The sequence below is a fragment of the Cucurbita pepo genome, chromosome 3, assembly GCF_057944985.1.
Source record: "Cucurbita pepo subsp. pepo isolate OVF chromosome 3, ASM5794498v1, whole genome shotgun sequence".
In the NCBI taxonomy this organism is placed as follows: domain Eukaryota; kingdom Viridiplantae; phylum Streptophyta; class Magnoliopsida; order Cucurbitales; family Cucurbitaceae; genus Cucurbita; species Cucurbita pepo.
This window is the reverse complement of record NC_141800.1, coordinates 17532129-17550735: the sequence shown is the minus strand read 5'-3', so window position 1 is coordinate 17550735 and position 18607 is coordinate 17532129. Positions and strand designations below refer to the sequence as shown.

Below are 18607 nucleotides of genomic sequence, written 5' to 3'. Positions count from 1 at the left end.
ATATTTTAATGGCCATCACAAATATATTAAAAAAATAGTGACTAAATAAGTATAGATTTAAAAAATACAATCATCATCAAAATAGACCTAAATATTTAATTCATTGAACAAGAAAGTTGTTGAGAGTGAGTCCTCGTTGGCTAATTTAGAGAATGATCCTGAGTTTAAAAGCAAGCGAATACATCTCTATTGGTCAATGAGGCTTTTTGGAAAAGCTCAAACTTAAAGTGGACCAAAACAAAGCCATGAGAACTTATGATTGTTAGACGAACACGACTCTCCACAATGGTATGATATTGTCCACTTTGAGCATAAACTCTCATGGCTTTGCTTTGGGCTTCTCCAAAATGCCTCATATCAATGGAGTTAGTATTCCTCACTTATAAACCCATGATCATTCCCTAAATTAGCCGATGTGGAACTTCCCTAAAAATGCCTCATATGATTGTGGAGAGTATGATTCCTATATGTTGTGGTATAGTTACAATTTCTAGACCTAAAATTAGGTAAGAAATTATCACGAGAACAATTTTATTCCTTTAATTTTAATTTTAAGATCTTATTCGTTTTTTATATAGAAGTTGAGATTCAAATATAAATATAACCTAGGATGATCAAATCATTGCTCCTACGCATGACTGCGAGGACAACATTCCCAAAAAGAACTTGTTTCTATTGGGCAGAAGCAGACAGATGCTTTTTGTTTGGCCTAAATCATACAGAAATAAATGTAAAATTAATTATTACCAAATTTGGGGAAATGAGGAATTTATGATAATGCATTTCTATTTAAAGTTACTTGTAAATCAAACATGATCTACTTATTCTATTTAAATAAGGAATAGAAGAAGTAGAAGATAGAGATTTGTTCCCGTCAACTAAATAGTGCGAAAGACAGTAGATTATACACTCCAACCCCCTCCACCTTAATTTGTCTCAATTAGACAGTAGATTATACACTCTAATTCTGATCCTGGTCATTTGCCTCAATTATTAAATTGATATACACTACCGGAAGATAATGAATTTATATATATTTCATACAAAATTTGATCCTTTCGATCTTGGAAAATGGGAGATGAGAATAAAGATGTAAACCGCCCCCACAGATATATGCAACAAACTGAGAATTCCAAGGCAATTTAACTTTTGGGAGGGAGGTTTGGATGAGGTTGCAAAGAAATTTCAATACCAATAATGGATACTTCCGAGTCAAATTTGGTGACAGAGATAAGTCCTTGTCCATTCTTAAACGTGGATTAAAGCACTATTACAAAACCCCTCACAATTACAAAGACTTTGAAGGGTAAGTTTAAGGACCCAACAAAAATCACTTTTTGATATTAATCATGGGTCAAGAAAAGTGATAATTTATCAAAATATGAAGTTTAATCAATAACAATTTTGAGTATCACAACATATCAATCGTAAATTATTATTTATCAACTTAAATCTAGCTCAAGTAATTTAAACATACCTTCGATTGAGCGGTCTGATGTTCAAATCTTCTAACTCTACACGTTTGAACTAAAAAAACACATGAACACACCAGGGTTAGTTCATAATTTTTAAAAAAATCTTCACAAAATCATGGGTGTAAGCTGCCACTATTCATATTACAGAGACAATAATAGAATCACGAGGAATAATCATGCGTGGCCACCAAGTATTCTGATTTTTCTCAACAAACAAACAAAGAAAAACACAATCTTACATCACTTTAGTGGTTAATTTGGGTCAATATTAATGTCTTTTAAGTCTCCTTTAGTGATTCCATCGGTTTCATCAACTCCCACTATTAAAGATTACATCATCTAATTCTCAAAAGAAGCATTTAGATAAATTATTAAATCTTACATACGTATTTTATTTTAATCCCTACCCCAATATTTTTTACGATTAATCAGCTAGATCCTAAACGGGCTAAATATATAACTCAAACCCATTGCAAATATTGCTAGCTTTGGCCTTTTACGTATCGACGTCAACCTATGATTTTAAACTACGTCTGTTCGTGAGAGGTTTACATACTCTTATAAGAAATTTTTCGTTCTCCACTCTAACCACTATAAATCTCACAAAACATGACTTCTAACATACATTCATATAAATATTTATTAACAGAGAAACAAAATAGGGGTGAATAGAAATTTAGACTAAAATTACTTTCTCATCCCATATTAGAAAACTAGAATAGAGTAAAAATCTAAAGACCAAATTATCAAAAACATGAAAGTTCAAGATCCCAAGTAGATGTCAAATTTGGTTAACACATTTAATGAAATATGAAGCATCTCATGCATGAATATGCTCACTTCTATCAGTATTCTATAGATCCATCAACATTGGGGGCATTTTCCCCTTTTAAACCACTACCACACCTCAAATGAACAGTGAAGGAGGACAAGCAATAATAATTTGTCCCAAAGCACTTTGGCAAATGTGCTCTTTGCTCTTCCATCCTTCCCAAACCAAAGTTTTATTCACTCATTTCTCTACATTTCTAAGTATAATTAAGCTACAAAAACTCAGACATAACTTCTCAAACTATAGGCTTAGAAAAACCTAAGACTTAATAAATTGGTGAGCTAAAATACCAACAGAGATCATGTATCTTGATAAAGCTAAAAAAAAATGAAAGGAAGATTAGAAAAGTTTCTATCAAAATGGTCTTTGTTCATTGAAGAATACTTTAATTCTATAAAAAAGGAAAATGGTGATGAATGACTGTGTAAGTTAGGTATGAATCAGATGCAATAAAAACAAAGATCAGCAAAAAGAGGATTTATTGATCTCCTCAAATCAAATAAAGGCTAAAAAACCCAGAGAAAATAAATGAGGCGGAAAGAAAAACCTTCTCAATGAAAAAAATGATGTGACTCTGTACTGGCAAATTTCCATTGAAGTGGAAGTTTGTCGTGATCAGTTTGTCTGTGGATGAAATTATTGTAAAATGTCTGGTGGCTTCACCAAATCATTTTCTAATTATTGAATTACTTGAAGGAAATGGAAGAGAATCAATTGGATTTGGACACAAGTCTTTGTTCGTTACTAATAATGTTAGAATAAAATATAGAGAAGAGGAACTAAAATGATGGTTTGTCCTGAAATGGTTAAAATAAAAGAATGACTTTAAGTACAATTACCTAATGGTTGAGGTAGATTTAGAAATTTATAATGGCAATAAAGATAACTATCAATCAGCAAGTGTTACATTTAAGTCAGGAATAGACAAAATAGTAAAGAGAATTTTTCTTCACGAAAATTATATTTCCCATCATACATGCCTTCCTTATCACCTAACCTTTTTGAAACTTAGCTTGGTTATTTAAACCATTAAAAAAAAAAGAACAATAAAATATAAAACCTTTTTGGGTGGATGTACCCTTCATAAACTTAAGATCAAATGTCACGTGATTATCAAATCTAACCTATATAATTGTGATCTCAAATGACCTTTATAATTTGATCACTTTTTGTCTACATTTATTATTTATTTAATTAATCAAAAGAGAGTACAAATGAACTCTTGGAAAATGTTTCACTAAAGAGTTTGATTTGAATATTTGAAGGGTTAATTTATTTTAAATTACAAATGGGTAGATTATAAATACTACATAAATATATGGAATTAGTGAAATATATCTTCTATAATATATAATAACTTTTACAAATCATGAATTACACAAATTCGTTTGTATATTTATAATAATTATTATTTAGAAGTTATAACATTAACCTCATTTTTATATACTTATAAAATCAAGAAACAAAACATATTTAGAGGTTCCCTACCCGTCATGGGCTCAACCATGACAGTCACATCACTAAAACGTAAAAGATACTTCCACCTACTGGTCTCTAATAATGAAGAAAGGGCAAGCCATCAGCATGTGCGATCCATTCGTATCTATATATATTTTTTTAAGTTAAGGTAATAATAAAAATTATAAAAATTATAAAAAAAAAAATAATAAAAACTCAATTTCAATTCTAGACTTTCAATTTCATCAAACTACACCACAAAATTAGATAATTATTACTAATTTCAATTCTCTAACAAGTTCACTCAAAAGATTATTAAAAAAATTATCCAATGCATTTTAAAAAAATATAAACACATAGATATAAAAAAATAAAAAATTATACATTTTGATAGAAATTTATTTATGAAAAACTTTATTTTAATAAAATTAATGAATTTTGGAATATTTTACTTTACTTTCTACTAAAAATTAGTGGACAAATTATTGAAAATTGGTGGGTAGAAAATGGAGACACAAAATCGGACAATATCAGCTTTGCTGAAATCACTGACACAATGTGTCAGTGTTAGCTTGTGATTTCAATATTTATCAGAGGAATTTTTTTATATATTAAGAAAAGAAAACTCCTCATTTCAGAACATTGGATTTTGGACCGTCCAAAGTGCAAACAATGTGAAGGGTCCAGCAATTGTGATTTTGATTATGAATTGCTTTCGCCGTATAAGATGAGGTTTTGAAAAAGAAAAAAAAAATGCAACGAAAGCAGAATCAATAAAGCTTCTAGAAAAGGAAAGTACCTTTCCGCAAGTAGACAACACTTTCTCGGTGCTTCACACATGGCATTTGATACACAGTCCAGCCCCAGCTCCTCTTTGACAACTATGTCCGCTGAGACAAACCTGGATGGATCATATACTTAGCTTAAGCATATATCTTTTAATTAATAATAATAATAAAAAAGCCTCACTTTTTCTAGCTATATTATTATAACATTTAATATTTTTATATACAATGGGTGGAATTTCTATACCATTACAACAATTTGATCTATGTGGAACCGGGATTCAACCTTTACAACAATTTGATCTATGTGGAACCAGGAAGCTTGCTGCTTTGACTTATGTCATTCCTTGTTACATTGAAGATGCCTGATTGCTCCTCGACCTTCTTGATTAGAAGCTTCAGCAGTGGAACTTTTGATAGTGTTTTGCGTGATCCCACCATGATTAGTTTTTTCTGCAGAATTATGTTTCTATTATATATTGAATTGATAGCTTGAAAGTTGTTCGGCTCTCAAACAGCCTTTGTTATTTGAGAGATCAGTATTGAAGATGATTAAGGCGATTTCTGACCTTGGCACGAGTAATGGCCACATTAATTCTATGCCAGTCTCCAAGAAGTGAGGTAGTACAGCTCTTCGGATTTTCACTCGACCTAACAAAGGACACCAATATGCAGTCCTTGTCTCTTCCCTAGGAGAACAGAAAAAACGATTTGAACCATAGAAGCATAAGAAAATATAATAACGTATTTATGCATATTGACCAAAGAATGCAGCTTCTCATGAAAATTTTAAACATGAGTTAGAATGAACACGATTCTCCATGATGATATATGATATTGTCTACTTTGAGCATAAGCTCCTATGGCTTTGCTTTGGACTTCCCCAAAAGACCTCACACCAATGGAGAGAGTATTCCTTGATTATAAACCCACGATCATTCCCTAAATTAGCCAATGTAAACTTTCATCCAACAAGTTTAACCATTTTAAAATCAGTCCCAACTCTATCCTCCCTAAAATAAGGAAAAGAAAAAGGATTGCCTCTAATTGAATTAGTCTACCTGGTATTTGTCAATGGTATGTATCTCCACGGAGGCTATGTTAATAGCTAGACGAATGATGCTTGCCTGGGAGTTATAAGGAGTAATGATGCCAACGTCATTCCCGTTAATTCCACCATCAAGCAATCCCTTCGTCACCTGTAAAATTAAGAAAATAGAGATCAATGCCAAGAGGCATGTAGCTTTCCCTACTCCAATTTCGCAACTTAGTTTTTTTTTTTTTAAAGAAAAAAGTAGCAATCTAATTAATGATAAGAAGTATAAGAGACATATCAAAGCGAAGATTGCACCTCTGCTAATATGTTAGCTTCAATTGGGTTGTTCACAATTTTGTGATCTCTTGTCTCGTAAGCAGGTAATAAATCTACGGTTATTGAACGTGATTCAGATAACAAACAAAAACCATTGATAAAACAAAACTGACTACCGAATTTAGAAAGCAAAAATGATATTCGAGAACCTGTACAAACAAAGATAACTGGTTTGCATGGGTTTACAACCTGAAACCACGAATAGGAAGTGCATTAGTTTTAGTTGAGACAAGGAAGTTTTAGAAAGGACCAGAATTTTTTAATTGTCATTAAAAATCCAAAGTTCCATGCATCTAATAAACCGCGACTTATATGACATAAACTTGATTTTATGAAATGACCACTCAAAATTTTCCCTTTCCCAGTACTACTTAAGTAGCTATTCTGAAAAAGTAAATAAAACAGAAAATAGGTTGTAAAGGTGAAAATTATTTTGATTGAAATTTATTGTGCAATCGCCCACAAATGAGGAAATAAATTGTGGTGAGATGAATAGCTCATTGCTAGCCCTACGAAAAGATGACCCTTAAAATAAGGTTATTGAGGATATATATTAAAAAAAGAAAAGGAAAAAAAGAAGATAGAGCAAAAACAAAACCAAACAGAAGTAGGAAAGTAGTAGTAATTTAGAGTCTGCCAACTGGGTCTTCACATGAAACACTAGCGAAGTTCTGTTTTGAGGGTTAACCCAATTGATAAATATGATAGTAAGATGAAAAGCTAAAAAAGATCACTAACCTCCTTGAGCCAAGATGAAGACAACTTTAAACCTGAAAATTCAAGCTTTGCGTTTGCGGTTTCTTCAGAACCACAACGCAATCTGTCTCCATATATCAAGGCATTTGATAATTCCATAATGTCGCGGCACATGCGATACTGCACTCAAAGAAACCTAGTAAATGTATATCGGCAGCATCATCTGAAGTGATTGACTTGACTACAGATTAATTCTAGTAGAAAAAAGAAACCTGGCTTTGTAAGGCGGAAATGGCTTGAGGATGTGCTTCTGAAAGCCTACAAAATAAGCTTATCCCCAGTCCATTTTCTCGAGCCTCTGTACTCTAGAAAGGAATGACGATGACTTCAAAAAGTGCATCATAGAAAGACAAAAAAAAATTTAATCCAAATGACTATGCATGATATACACCTGAACAAGAGGAGGTAGCTGATAATGATCGCCAACAAGGACAAATGTTGAAGCAAACATCAAAGGTCCAAGGGAAACCTTAGGGGTAGATATAAAAATTAAATAAGCACTGATATTCCTCATTTCAATAACTCTTGATTAACATCCTACGAACAACAACTTCATTAATAGCAAACATAAGAAAATAAAGAATAATTGTAGAGAATGAATACTAGAAACTCAGTTCAACGCAAACATTTTGAATAAATTAATGAAGGTGTAACCAAAGCAAATGATTATCTTCTCCTACATGTCTCATACTTTTTTTCATCGAGTTCCAACATACTCAGTCTTTCTACCGCATAAGTTCATGATCCTCTTCAAACAACGTAACAAAACCTCCTAAAAACAAAAATGTTACAAAAATCTTCAATTTGTAAAATAAATTTAAGTGTTCGACCATGCATCCACTGGTTTCTAATGTTATCATTTAGATCTCATTCCAATCTCTTGAAATACAAGAAGATGCTACCTTATATCAGTGGACTTGTTTGTGAGATGCTAGTACTAAAGAAATGAAGGATGCCTAATTCTCTTATTATTTACCTATTAAACAGAACAAGCGCTAACTAATCCCAAAAACATTTGATAATCAACTGGCATCATATCATCAGACTACCAAAATAAACTTTGCAACAAACAACGTTCCATCAAGTTCTACATACTGGAAGGGTGGTCTGTCCAGCTTCATCCATTATGCATATATCAAATTTTTTATTGACGAGTAAGGGACTAGTTATCCCCAAACAAGTGACTGCAACAACTTTCACTTGGTCCAATCTCATTCTGATGTCTTCCACACTTTGTATGTTCAACTCTGTCAAAGAAAACTCTACTAGTTAAATAAAGAAAAACAAGTATCCAGATCCTAAGGAGACTGCATAATAGGAAAAATCAGACCCGAGAAGCAATGGCTGCGAATGTCTTCATGCACTGCACTAATTCTTCCAATCCGTATAAAATCAATGTTCTGCAGTTTGTGGGTGACAGATGAACAAGAGTAAGCCAGGTCACATGATATCTTTATAAGTGATTAGATGACTAAAGATGAGTAGGAATTGGATATAAACTTACGATGCATGCACATGAAATTAAGGTTACAAAATCCTTTTAACAAACCACACACCAACATGCATAATTTTAAATCAAACCTCACAAAAACATAAGCGAAAGCAAAGGAGCCACATGCACACAAAAATAAATAAATAAACAAATAAAAATATAATTAAAAGATAAACCATGAAGAGCTCCAATAAATTGTGACAAATAATAATAATAATAACTATAAAAGAGTATAACAAATATGCTCGGACACAAATCCAATGGGAAAATTGTAGTGTTACAAATTTCAGACATTCTCGCAAGTTACCTCTATGGTATGTAGAAGGCAGTTGGTCTATCTAAACCAAACTACCTCAATGTTTATATATTATAGTCAATAACTTTAATATTTGACTTTGACGAAGGTATTTCTAAGATATTCAATAATAAATCAAATGTCGATACAAAAACCAAAATGAAATGCTACTTATTCATTTGTGGTATGTGAGGGCCAATCTTATTAGCTGTGTTCCAACTGTTCTAATACAATTAAAAAAAAAAAAAAAAACTTTTAGCTTTGCTCTCTTATAAATTTTATCTTAAAATTCATAGAAAACAACATCCAATATGTAAGTTATGTTAATACTTCCATTCTTGGCCTAGTAAATGTCATTTTATGGAATCTTAAAGATGATCGTCCAAGTATTACCAACGTAATGAGCACTTGAAAGAGAAGATAGCAACAAAGTTGGAAGGCGTTTATGAATTGTGCACTGTATCAAATGTATATTATGGGGAACAAAATATCCTGACGTATTAGGATGATTTGTAATTTGTAAAATTAAAAATAGAAAAAAGAGATCAGAGAGAATACACATAAAAACAGGCTTCCCAGAATTTTCATTGTATCGATTTTCAAAAAATGCCAATAATTCTAAGGACCTCAAAATTGAAAATTTTATCATGCTCTCTCTCCCTCTTTTTCTTTTGAGAGAAATAATAAACAGACCTTGAAAGATAGAAAATTGCAGAAATAGTTACCTGAGATTTCAGTTTGATAAGTAAATTATCAACAGCAGTGTTTGTGTAAGACGTGAGCAAAATAGACACGCCTCTCATCAACAATGCCTTCACGGCATGAACCATTGTGGATGTCTTGCCTGTTCCAGGCATTCCCAGAATCAGAGCATAATCCTTTGCTGTAAGTATCTAAAATGACCATGGAACAATTTCAAGTCAGAATAGCTCATATTTCATGAAAACCCAAAAAATAAATAGGAGGAATGAGAGATATAGTAGGTGAGTCAAGTTAGAATGAGAAGAAACATTTTTACAGCAACACCTTAATTATGGCTCGACGTTGGTCATCATTTAAATTCTTCTCTGACCAGATGTAAGATATTGCTGGATCCTGGCTGAATATGCATCCACTATCAAATCTTGGAGCCTACAAGTGAAAACACGTTCAGGCCAAAATAAATAATCTCTTAAGTAGGCAAGGAAGAAGTCAATAGTACAAAGGTTTAAACAAGTATTTACCGCAAGATCTACGATCAACTTTCTAAGATGAGAATTTTGTTCACCTTGCAGAAGCAGTTGTACAAGATTAAACCTTCAGCAACAAAATAAACATGAGAATAGAACATTGCAGTATGTCTGGCAGAATAGTTGTAGTACAATTATGTCAAGTTATTACCTCATGATTGCAAACGAAGTCATAAATTCATCCTTGTCAATCCGCCATACTTGCTTCATAAGATCATGTGCCTCAGTAGAAGAAGTGCTTCCAGGCAAACGTAGGCGCTTAGAGAAAGAAACCTGCAAGTTTTACGCCAAACAATTCAATCTGAAAGGCAGAGACTAATTTACAAAATGTCTTCGACCACTAACAGTACTGTGATTTATAGTTGTCTATTGTGAATAAAGCAGTGCAACTGGCATCAAAATATGAGAAAGAAACCAAAGAAATTTTCTTACAGATATATGGAGACTGCTCAGATCTTTTATAATCCCACTCGCTAGGGTCAAATTCCCAGAATCTGTACTAAGTATCTAAAATACCAGCAACAGAAATCACCTATTAGTTACTGGAAGAAATAGAATGGAAAGTAAAAAATGTGGATGAAAAAATTTAGAACGGCAGATGGTCCATAAATAAAAGAACATGAACATGGTTGGATCTTCTACAACTAATTCTGTGGCAAATATCCATCTAGCATCATGTAGACGCCATACACACACCAGATCCAAAATCATTGGAAGTATGTAAAGACAGTAGAAGCTTGGCTTTTTTCCTTTTAAATTTTGAAATAAATAGAAAATAGAAAATAAATATATAGAAACTTCTGGAAACGAAAACCTTCTGATTAATACCTTTTAACTAACTCCAGTATATGAATTAGCATTGTAACATAGGATCACGATCAGTATAAAGTAAATGCAAAACATTTTCCATCCAAGAACCCATTCATCATACGAGGAGAAAAGGACTCACCACATAGTCTCCAACTCTAAGTGAACTGTCCATGTCATTTGTTGAATCAGTGTTTGAACTATCGACATTTGAATCTTTCAAACACAGAGACGACAAACCTTGACGCACAAAACGATAGCTGATTCGGTTGTCCTTTTCAGAAGTACAATGTGGTTGGCCATCCAACGTACTAAGAACAATAGAAGAAAGACAGGTAGACGTTTGATTTTTCTCTGCACTACGTGTGTGCCAAACTCCCCTCTTTACGAGCTGAAAGAAATGAGCATCATAGTCGATTGGACTTAGCATTGGCATATACAAGCATGTGAATTGAATATTATATTTGATACATTTGAATTCACTTCAAATTTCAACCTCAGTCTCCTTGGCCTCTAAATCAATCAATCTTTCCCAATGTTGAAAGAAAATACCATGAGAAGCTTTCAAATGGTCCGTATTGGAGTCAAATAAAGCTCCAAGACCACTGCTCTCTTTGCTTCCATTTTGCATCTGCAGTATTTAAATTCCATCACCAGTCAACTACCAACAGAAGAATAAAGAGAAAAAGGAAAAATAAAAGTAGTCAACCAATAAGTAATGTCGGCACAAAAACAACTCAATCATGAAAAGTAATGAAAAAATTGCCGAATATCTACTTCTTTTGAACTTCACATGAATTATTACAATTGCTCATATCTAACATGGAAACTATAGGGAACTTGGATTAGAAGTGGTAATATAACCTTCTAATCAGAGATGCATGAGGTCAAACTGGCCTGAAAAATCGCTTGTTGGTCACTAGTTCAAAGAAAACAAATATTTCACATAATGTGCAAGGAATTGAGTCCTTTACTTGGATTATTTGATATCACGCCACAGAAACTGTGCAATTGCACATTTAAATTGCCTTGCCTTGGGCTTAATTGTTAGAAGAATATTAAGAGCAACAACTTTTAGTAGACCTGACTCACTAGATATTCCTAAGAAATTAAACTGGAAAACCACTAATTATATGGATTATATATGAAAATAGAAGTTGTTCACAACTGACTGAACTACAGTGACTATGCACAAGGTATTTCTGTTAGATAATATGAATGCTTTAAGAAAAAATTTGTCATGGGAAGACCCAAAGCATACAGTTACATATAACTGACATGGAAATGAAGCAGCAATTAACCCTATAGAATTGTATTTAGAACCTACATACCTTATGATAAATGGTACAAACATCAAGATGGCGGCACCCTTTACACACATTTGGAATCTGTATCAAAAAAATAGTAGGTTCAATGATTAAATAGAGATCCGCAAAACCATGTTTAGGAAGGACCATACCTGTAACATAGGGGGGAGTAATTGTGCAGTTGATGCCTTGAGGATGTTATTTGCAAGCTCATTGCGACGCATGATTAGCCCCACCAAGTCAGATCTTTGAACCCGGATACCCTTCATGAGATTTGTATAATTTAAACATCCTTCCAGCACATGGAAGAATAAACTTACAAATGAATCTGATTTTTACCTGTGTCTGATCCGACTGGAGATAGTAAAGGAGACCATAACCAACATGTTTTTGATACCTAACATACATACAGGGCAAATAACAGAATACATCCAACCATTCACAAATACAATAATGATAACATAACAACCCAAGAAAGAGAAGGTAAATCGAATATCATCTGTAGGACAGTCTTAGAAAAATATTTAAAAATAAAATGAGTAAGATGTACATACCTCTCGGACATAAGTAGGGTGTATAAGATCACTTGGGCACAATGTTCCATGGAGGACTGCAGAACAGATCAGGATTATCATGTTATACTAATTACTACAAAAACATGATCGATCTACAAGAAAACACAAAAAGCCCAATCCTACAGGGAACCCTGCATAAATGTGAGCTAAAGGAACCACATACTTGCCTGGCCAGCTGGCACCTTTCCAGTTTTAAACTCTAAAGGCACGACGTTCTCAACACATGTATTATAATTTGACAGTACTTTTACCCTGACAGAAGCATCAATCATTCCCTTCAAACCATATTTTGGAGCCCATGCCATCTCCTCAATATCAATTACCTAAAAATGGAAGCTTCCATAAGAATATAGATTCATACAGACTTTTACTTTAACAAGCACTTCATTCCAGTTAGGTGCATCATGTTACAAAAAAAATCAGTAATGTTAAAAACAGCATCCACAAAACCTACCTCTGATATACTAACTTTCCTGGGACCATCATCAGATCTAAACTCAATGGTAGGTGCTTTAGAACCCTGTTGCCAACAATTGCAATTACTTACAGCAAATAAAAGAATTCAGATTTGCTTCATCATAACGATGTCTAGACATTTCTCACCATTGGGCATTTGAACAGGGTGATCCAATGCAAAATTTTTGGAACTGCTTCATTCATGGTTCTGCCTATATCCTTTTCATTTGCTGCACCCAAGGTAGTGCAAGTAAATGAATCATTCAAGCAACAAATTATTGTTTGCGACTCATCAATAAAATACTAATCGCATGTGATGGCACTTAAACTAATGGAAAGAATTCGATAATGCACATTTTTTTATCCTACAGTTGGCAGAAGCAAGATTCAAAGTATCCAACAAGATCAAGGCAGGATTGTTTCCAAACAGTCGCCCGAAGTTAACGGAAGGGCCTAGAGGCTCTGGCCTTATAAGTTCTAAGCAGTGTCTTGACATACAGAATTAACGAGTCATTTACTGCGGATGTAGCATTTCAGGTAAAACTGAAAAAAAAAACTGAACAAATTAAGTAAACTAGATTCATTTGCATTGGATGGAAGAAGATACGTATACATGGAGAAGAAGTGCCCATAACAGCAATTTCCGCACCCCTCGTAAAAGATATGAAAAGTGATCCATTGCACAACGAGTACAAATTCAAAAACGTTTACCTCCGCATGCATATACACTTTCCATACTTTTCTGAAGCACTATTCTCGAAACCTCTTCCAAGAAGGCGACAGTTGGTGTTTCTTCTACAAGACCAGCCTTCAAAGCAAAATGAACTAAAATGTGATAGATTGATAAATGCTAAAAGCTTGAGCGTCAAAAAGTATTAAAAATACACCATAAACGCATACAGGTAAATAAAAACGAATGTTGAGATTTAAGTGTACTAACTTTGTATCTATGCTTCTAATCATATTAAGAGGTCAGGATAGAGCTATAAACCTGAAAAACCTGGTGCAGCAAAGTACCAATTAATGCTGAAATAGACTGTTCGTTACTTCTAAGCCTCTCATCAAGAACACTCCTCCTTGGACAGGTCAAATGACCAGCAACCTAGAAATCATTTCTGATTGGTGATTATAAGAATTGATAGATGACTATCAAATAATAACTTCGATTCAATAGCTCACAAAGGCACCACAACCAAAGAGGCAGGGTGAGGTGCCAAGTACTTTGCAAAGTAATCGCATTACCCGAGTTCCAGAGACAAGTACATCGGGGTGTAGAATAACAAAATTTTTGTTGTGGTCAACATGACATCTTCCTTGGTCATCAAATTCACCAATAACATTCACAGTATCTCCAGGTGCAATAATACTGTCAAACCTGATGAAGAAATGGAAAGGAAAATTCAAATAAGAAACTGTAGGTAACTAATAAACAAATTCTCCTTCAGCATTGAAAGGCTTCATGAAGAAGATTACAGATTCTTTTAAAATTTTAGTTTTCATATCTGTGAGTGTTAGGACTAACTTGAACACACTTCCATTAGGACAACCCATGGTGGTTAAAGAGATTAAAGAGTATAATTCTAAAACTATAACAATTTTAGACAAAATTCATCAAATAAAACACAAAACAATAACGAAGCTTCAAGCAATTGTCTTAGGTCCACTAGCAATTTGCTGGGACGTAGAGTTTGAACTCAAAATCAAGATACCATATCTCATGAAGGTAACAAGTAATAGTCTAAATTCTTCGGCAGGTCATGCTAGAGTGAAATATAAATGAAGGAACACAACAAGATTTACATCAATGATATACTGTGATGTGATACAATCTTATAACGATGAAGGAATTTAAGAAGGCTGCAGCAAGAAAAGTAGAATGTGTATCAAGAAACAGCGAATATACTCTTTCTGTCTTTTGACTTTTTCTTTCGGGTTTCAAGTCAATTTTAGACTTTGATATAGAGTGATGTGAAAGAGCTTAATTTATGTATTTACCAGTCATCCCAAAGATATACTGCCCGCTCTTCTCCACTTTGCTCATTTAGCAAGCGAAGAACCTGAAAATTCATTGCTCAGCTTTATTAATTTACTTGGTATTGTGAGGTAATGTACAAAATCAGTGAATAAGCTTACAAGAAACCTTATACGAGCGTTTAACTTCAGATGTATCAGCCAGCTCACATTTCTCTGTTACCTTTGGCACAGATAGAAACAATGTATTATATAAATCATCAAAAGCAACTAAATGAGGAGCAATCCTAGAAATGAACCCTGTTTGAGAGAGTAAAATATACCTCCAAGACAAGAAAATCACAAGGGGATGCCTTCATTACAGTGTCTGGAATCTTTTGAAGGACTTCCGCTGCAGCTGAATCAACTCCAGGTGTCAATGTGATACCATTTCTACCTTGTAATTCAGGTGAATCCTCCTCCAAATCAATGGAAGAAGCCACAGTATCAACAGCAATGACATCTTCTACTTGATCTAAAAGCTCAAGTAATGCCTGCAAAAACAAAGAAGCAAGAAGGCATCAAATGTTGACAAGTTGTAGAAAGTAAATATGAAAATAAACGTGTTCGACAACAAGTACAACTGGTCCAAGAAATGAGAAGACCCACCAACCAGGTTGGGAAGCTGATTGAAATTTGGACCAAACAAAACGAAGTAAAATCAGAAAGACCAACAAATAGTATAATATTGTAATACCTTTTTGTGTGGCCTTAAAATAGGGTGATCAGGTGCTTCAGTACGTTCAACAACATCATTGGCAGTCTACGGATCAACCAAGGCATAAAGCATATGAATTATATAGTCCAACCGGTAGACCAGAGTGTAGATTTTAAATTTTAAAGGGAAAAGAATACAGACAAGTTAGAACCTATCAGCAACAGGAAATACAGTCTATCAAGAAGTTATTACCTTGTCGCAGTATGACAAAGATGGGGGCGTCCGGAATGGACTCTGACTGTTAGCTACTCTAGAGCCACTCAAACTATCAATCGCAACTCCATTAGGTTCCGTATCATGTTTAGAACGTAACCTTTTCAATCCAGTCTTATGTAACGAAGCCACTGATCTTTCAGAAGGTTTCGGGTTTGGTGAACTCAACTGCTCAAAATTCCCAAGCTCGGCAGAGGAAGTCTATAAAGATCATTGTTAGAGAATCCAAGAGTCAAGAGAACCAAATTAAACTCAACATTTAATACCTTGTTTTGTGAACACTGTCGAATTCTCAAAGAGTTGAGCCTTGAGGAGTTCGCCAAAACTCTTATAGTTTCCGGCAATTGCTTTGAAACAGCCTGAAGCCTTTCGTTTACTGGAGATATCTTCCATGTGATCTCATCATTTGTAGTCCCCTCATCCTGACTTTGCTTAATCAGCTGTTCACCATTTTTTACTTCAGTAAGTAAAATTCATCAATGTGGCCAATGCATTTACAACGAACAAGCAATCTACAACAAAAAAACAAAGAGCAAGAGGAAAAAAAAGGCCTAAAGTTACCATCCCGGGAGAGAACTTGCAGCGCTTCAAGGACACGGACTTGGAAAATTGTGGAGACAGCTCGTTAGAAAGGTCATGGCCAGCATTTCCACCAGCAGCAATCAAAATCTCAGGCGTCGTATCCAGAGACGAAGAGCAAGCATCATTTCCCTGCGGTACTTTAGGGTTTTCAGAAGCTAAAACCGCTTCACTCACAGGAAGCACCCGCAACTCTGACTTTTGAGCAGTCGTCGTCACCATCGCCGCCGCAGCCGCAGCCGCGTCCTTATAATCTAACCGTCCCATATTCGGATCATCTCCACGATCCAGAGAGTCAGAAACATCAGTTTTCGAATCGGAAGTTCGTGGAGTGAGCTTCTGAGAATGCGCAGCATTTTGAGAGTGGCGGTCGAAGAAGTGTTGAATTCCGAACTTGGAAGGCTCTGATTGCTGATTTGAATTGGGCTTCTTGGAAGAAGAATTAGACTTCTTCCTTGGAGGCATTGTGATTCTTTACCAGAAGTGAAGCTCTTGAAACTTGTTCTCAATAATCAGCATCGGACTTTCATCGGAGACGGATGAGTAAAGAACCGGCCTTCCATTTGTACTCTCCGTTGAGTGATTTTTGGTTTCCCGCCAAAACCTCTGCTTCGGCTGCTGGAGCTGGGCTGGGCTTTGCTTGATCGGCCCAAATGTGAGCCCATGATGTTAGGGTTTGGACTCCCTTTTAAGCCCTTTTGCTGACGTTCTCCATCTGACTCATCTCACAAATCCCGTATCCATCTACCATCTACAGCTAGGATTTGCCACGCTGGCCTCCAAGCCTCACTCCTCCACGTGGCACCAGTGGTTGATGAACCCCGTCACCATGGTGTCCATGCTGCTGACGTGGATCTATTGTCGCATATTTGGAACCAGCTGGTGAGCTCCAGCTGCAAAAGTGGGCCACACCAAAGTATAAATTTCAGGGGACAAATATTTAATGAAAGTTCTATCAAAATTACTTCAAAAAAAAAACAAAAAAACATAGTCATTATAGATATTTATTTAATGTCTGTTTAAACGAAGATCGAGAGAGTGGAAAAATATTTTTTCTTTAATTAAACTGTAACGACCCAGATCCATCGCTAGCAGATTTGTCCTCCTTGAACTTACCTGAATATCGTCCTCTACTAGCAAATATTGTCCTCCTTGGACTTACCTGAATATCATCCTCTCCTAGCAGATATTGTCCTCCTTTGACTTACCTGAATATCGTCCTCCCCTAGCAGATATTGTCCTCCTTGGGCTTACCTGAATATCGCCCTCTTTGGGCTTACCTGAATATCGTCCTCTTTTGGCTTACCTAAATATCGTCCTCTTTGGGCTTACCTGAATATTGTCCTCTTTAAGCTTTCCCTTTCACACTTCCCCTCAACGCTTTAAAACGTCTTTGCTATGAGAAGATTTCCACACCCTTATAAATGGTGTTTTGTTCTCCTCCCCAACCAACGTGGGACATCACATAAACGAAGTTTAAGACAGTAATTATATTCTTCGTTCTCGACCCGACTCAAATCTCCACCCGCTCACTATATAAAATTTTATTTATAAATAACGTTTAAGAATATTAATTAAAATCTTAAAAGTATTTTTTAAACCCTTTAAAAGTTAAAATTGTGCTGTTTTTATTATTTTTTAAGTTTAATAATATTATTAAAAGTTTAGAAAATTTATAAATATTTTTATTAATTTATAAAAACAGCCCTTAATTTTCCAAAAATTCCCAAAAGCTGCCCACATAACCCATATGGTTTGTTATCTTCTATCACTTTCATTCGACAGCCATAGCTTAGTCATGTCCATTTTCACAAATAATATTGATTTATGAATATTGAGATATAGTTTAATTAATACATGTCCACTTCTTGCTTCACTGGCAACCATTAAACAATTTGATTGAAGAGATTTTATAAGGGATACATTGAGCTAATTAAGGAAAATTCTCTAACCTTTCTAGAAGCTTGAATTTAATCTTGAGCCTTTATAATTATATTCTTTTTAATTATTTTTATTCAAATTACAATAAAATAATTCAAAAATAAATTTATGCAGATATGGTTCGTTGAAGAACAAGCAAAGCTCGAAAAGGAACAACTTTCATTCCCTTCTCTTAGTTTTCTCTTAGTTTTCTCGAAAGATTGTACCGAAAGAAGTGTGCTGAATTGGTTGTCGAGATAACCGACAAGTTCATGGTGTCATGACCATACTTGTTTAAGGCGTGTTGCATGTAGTCGTGCGTTAAATA

At 34.5% G+C, this 18607-nt stretch overlaps 1 protein-coding gene across 8 annotated transcripts; it reads right to left on the bottom strand.

Moving 5' to 3' along the window:
- Positions 1-1321: 1321 nt before the first annotated feature.
- On the bottom strand, positions 1322-16918 carry EMB2411 (DNA replication helicase). 8 transcript variants are annotated; one of them, XR_015420408.1, is made up of 36 exons: positions 16342-16917; positions 16047-16220; positions 15760-15981; positions 15547-15612; positions 15134-15343; positions 14980-15033; positions 14835-14896; positions 14082-14214; positions 13831-13941; positions 13551-13647; positions 12987-13069; positions 12838-12903; positions 12551-12706; positions 12363-12418; positions 12148-12205; positions 11961-12071; positions 11833-11889; positions 10998-11132; positions 10644-10892; positions 10127-10201; positions 9846-9967; positions 9689-9761; positions 9492-9596; positions 9191-9358; positions 8009-8078; positions 7774-7925; positions 7070-7147; positions 6891-6983; positions 6661-6798; positions 6072-6111; positions 5902-5975; positions 5612-5749; positions 5120-5239; positions 4798-5003; positions 4565-4666; positions 1322-3910 (listed from the first exon to the last, which is right to left on the bottom strand). XR_015420408.1 is itself a non-coding variant. In XM_087122597.1 (35 exons), exons 1-34 carry the CDS (start codon positions 16822-16824, stop codon positions 4854-4856), a joined length of 4179 nt encoding a protein of 1392 aa, XP_086978723.1. In that variant the 5' UTR covers positions 16825-16917; the 3' UTR covers positions 4301-4666; positions 4837-4853. The 8 variants fall into 8 exon arrangements, 1 of the variants encoding a protein (XP_086978723.1); XR_015420409.1 differs by having other exon boundaries at positions 1322-1527; XR_015420410.1 differs by having other exon boundaries at positions 4837-5003.
- Positions 16919-18607: the final 1689 nt, after the last annotated feature.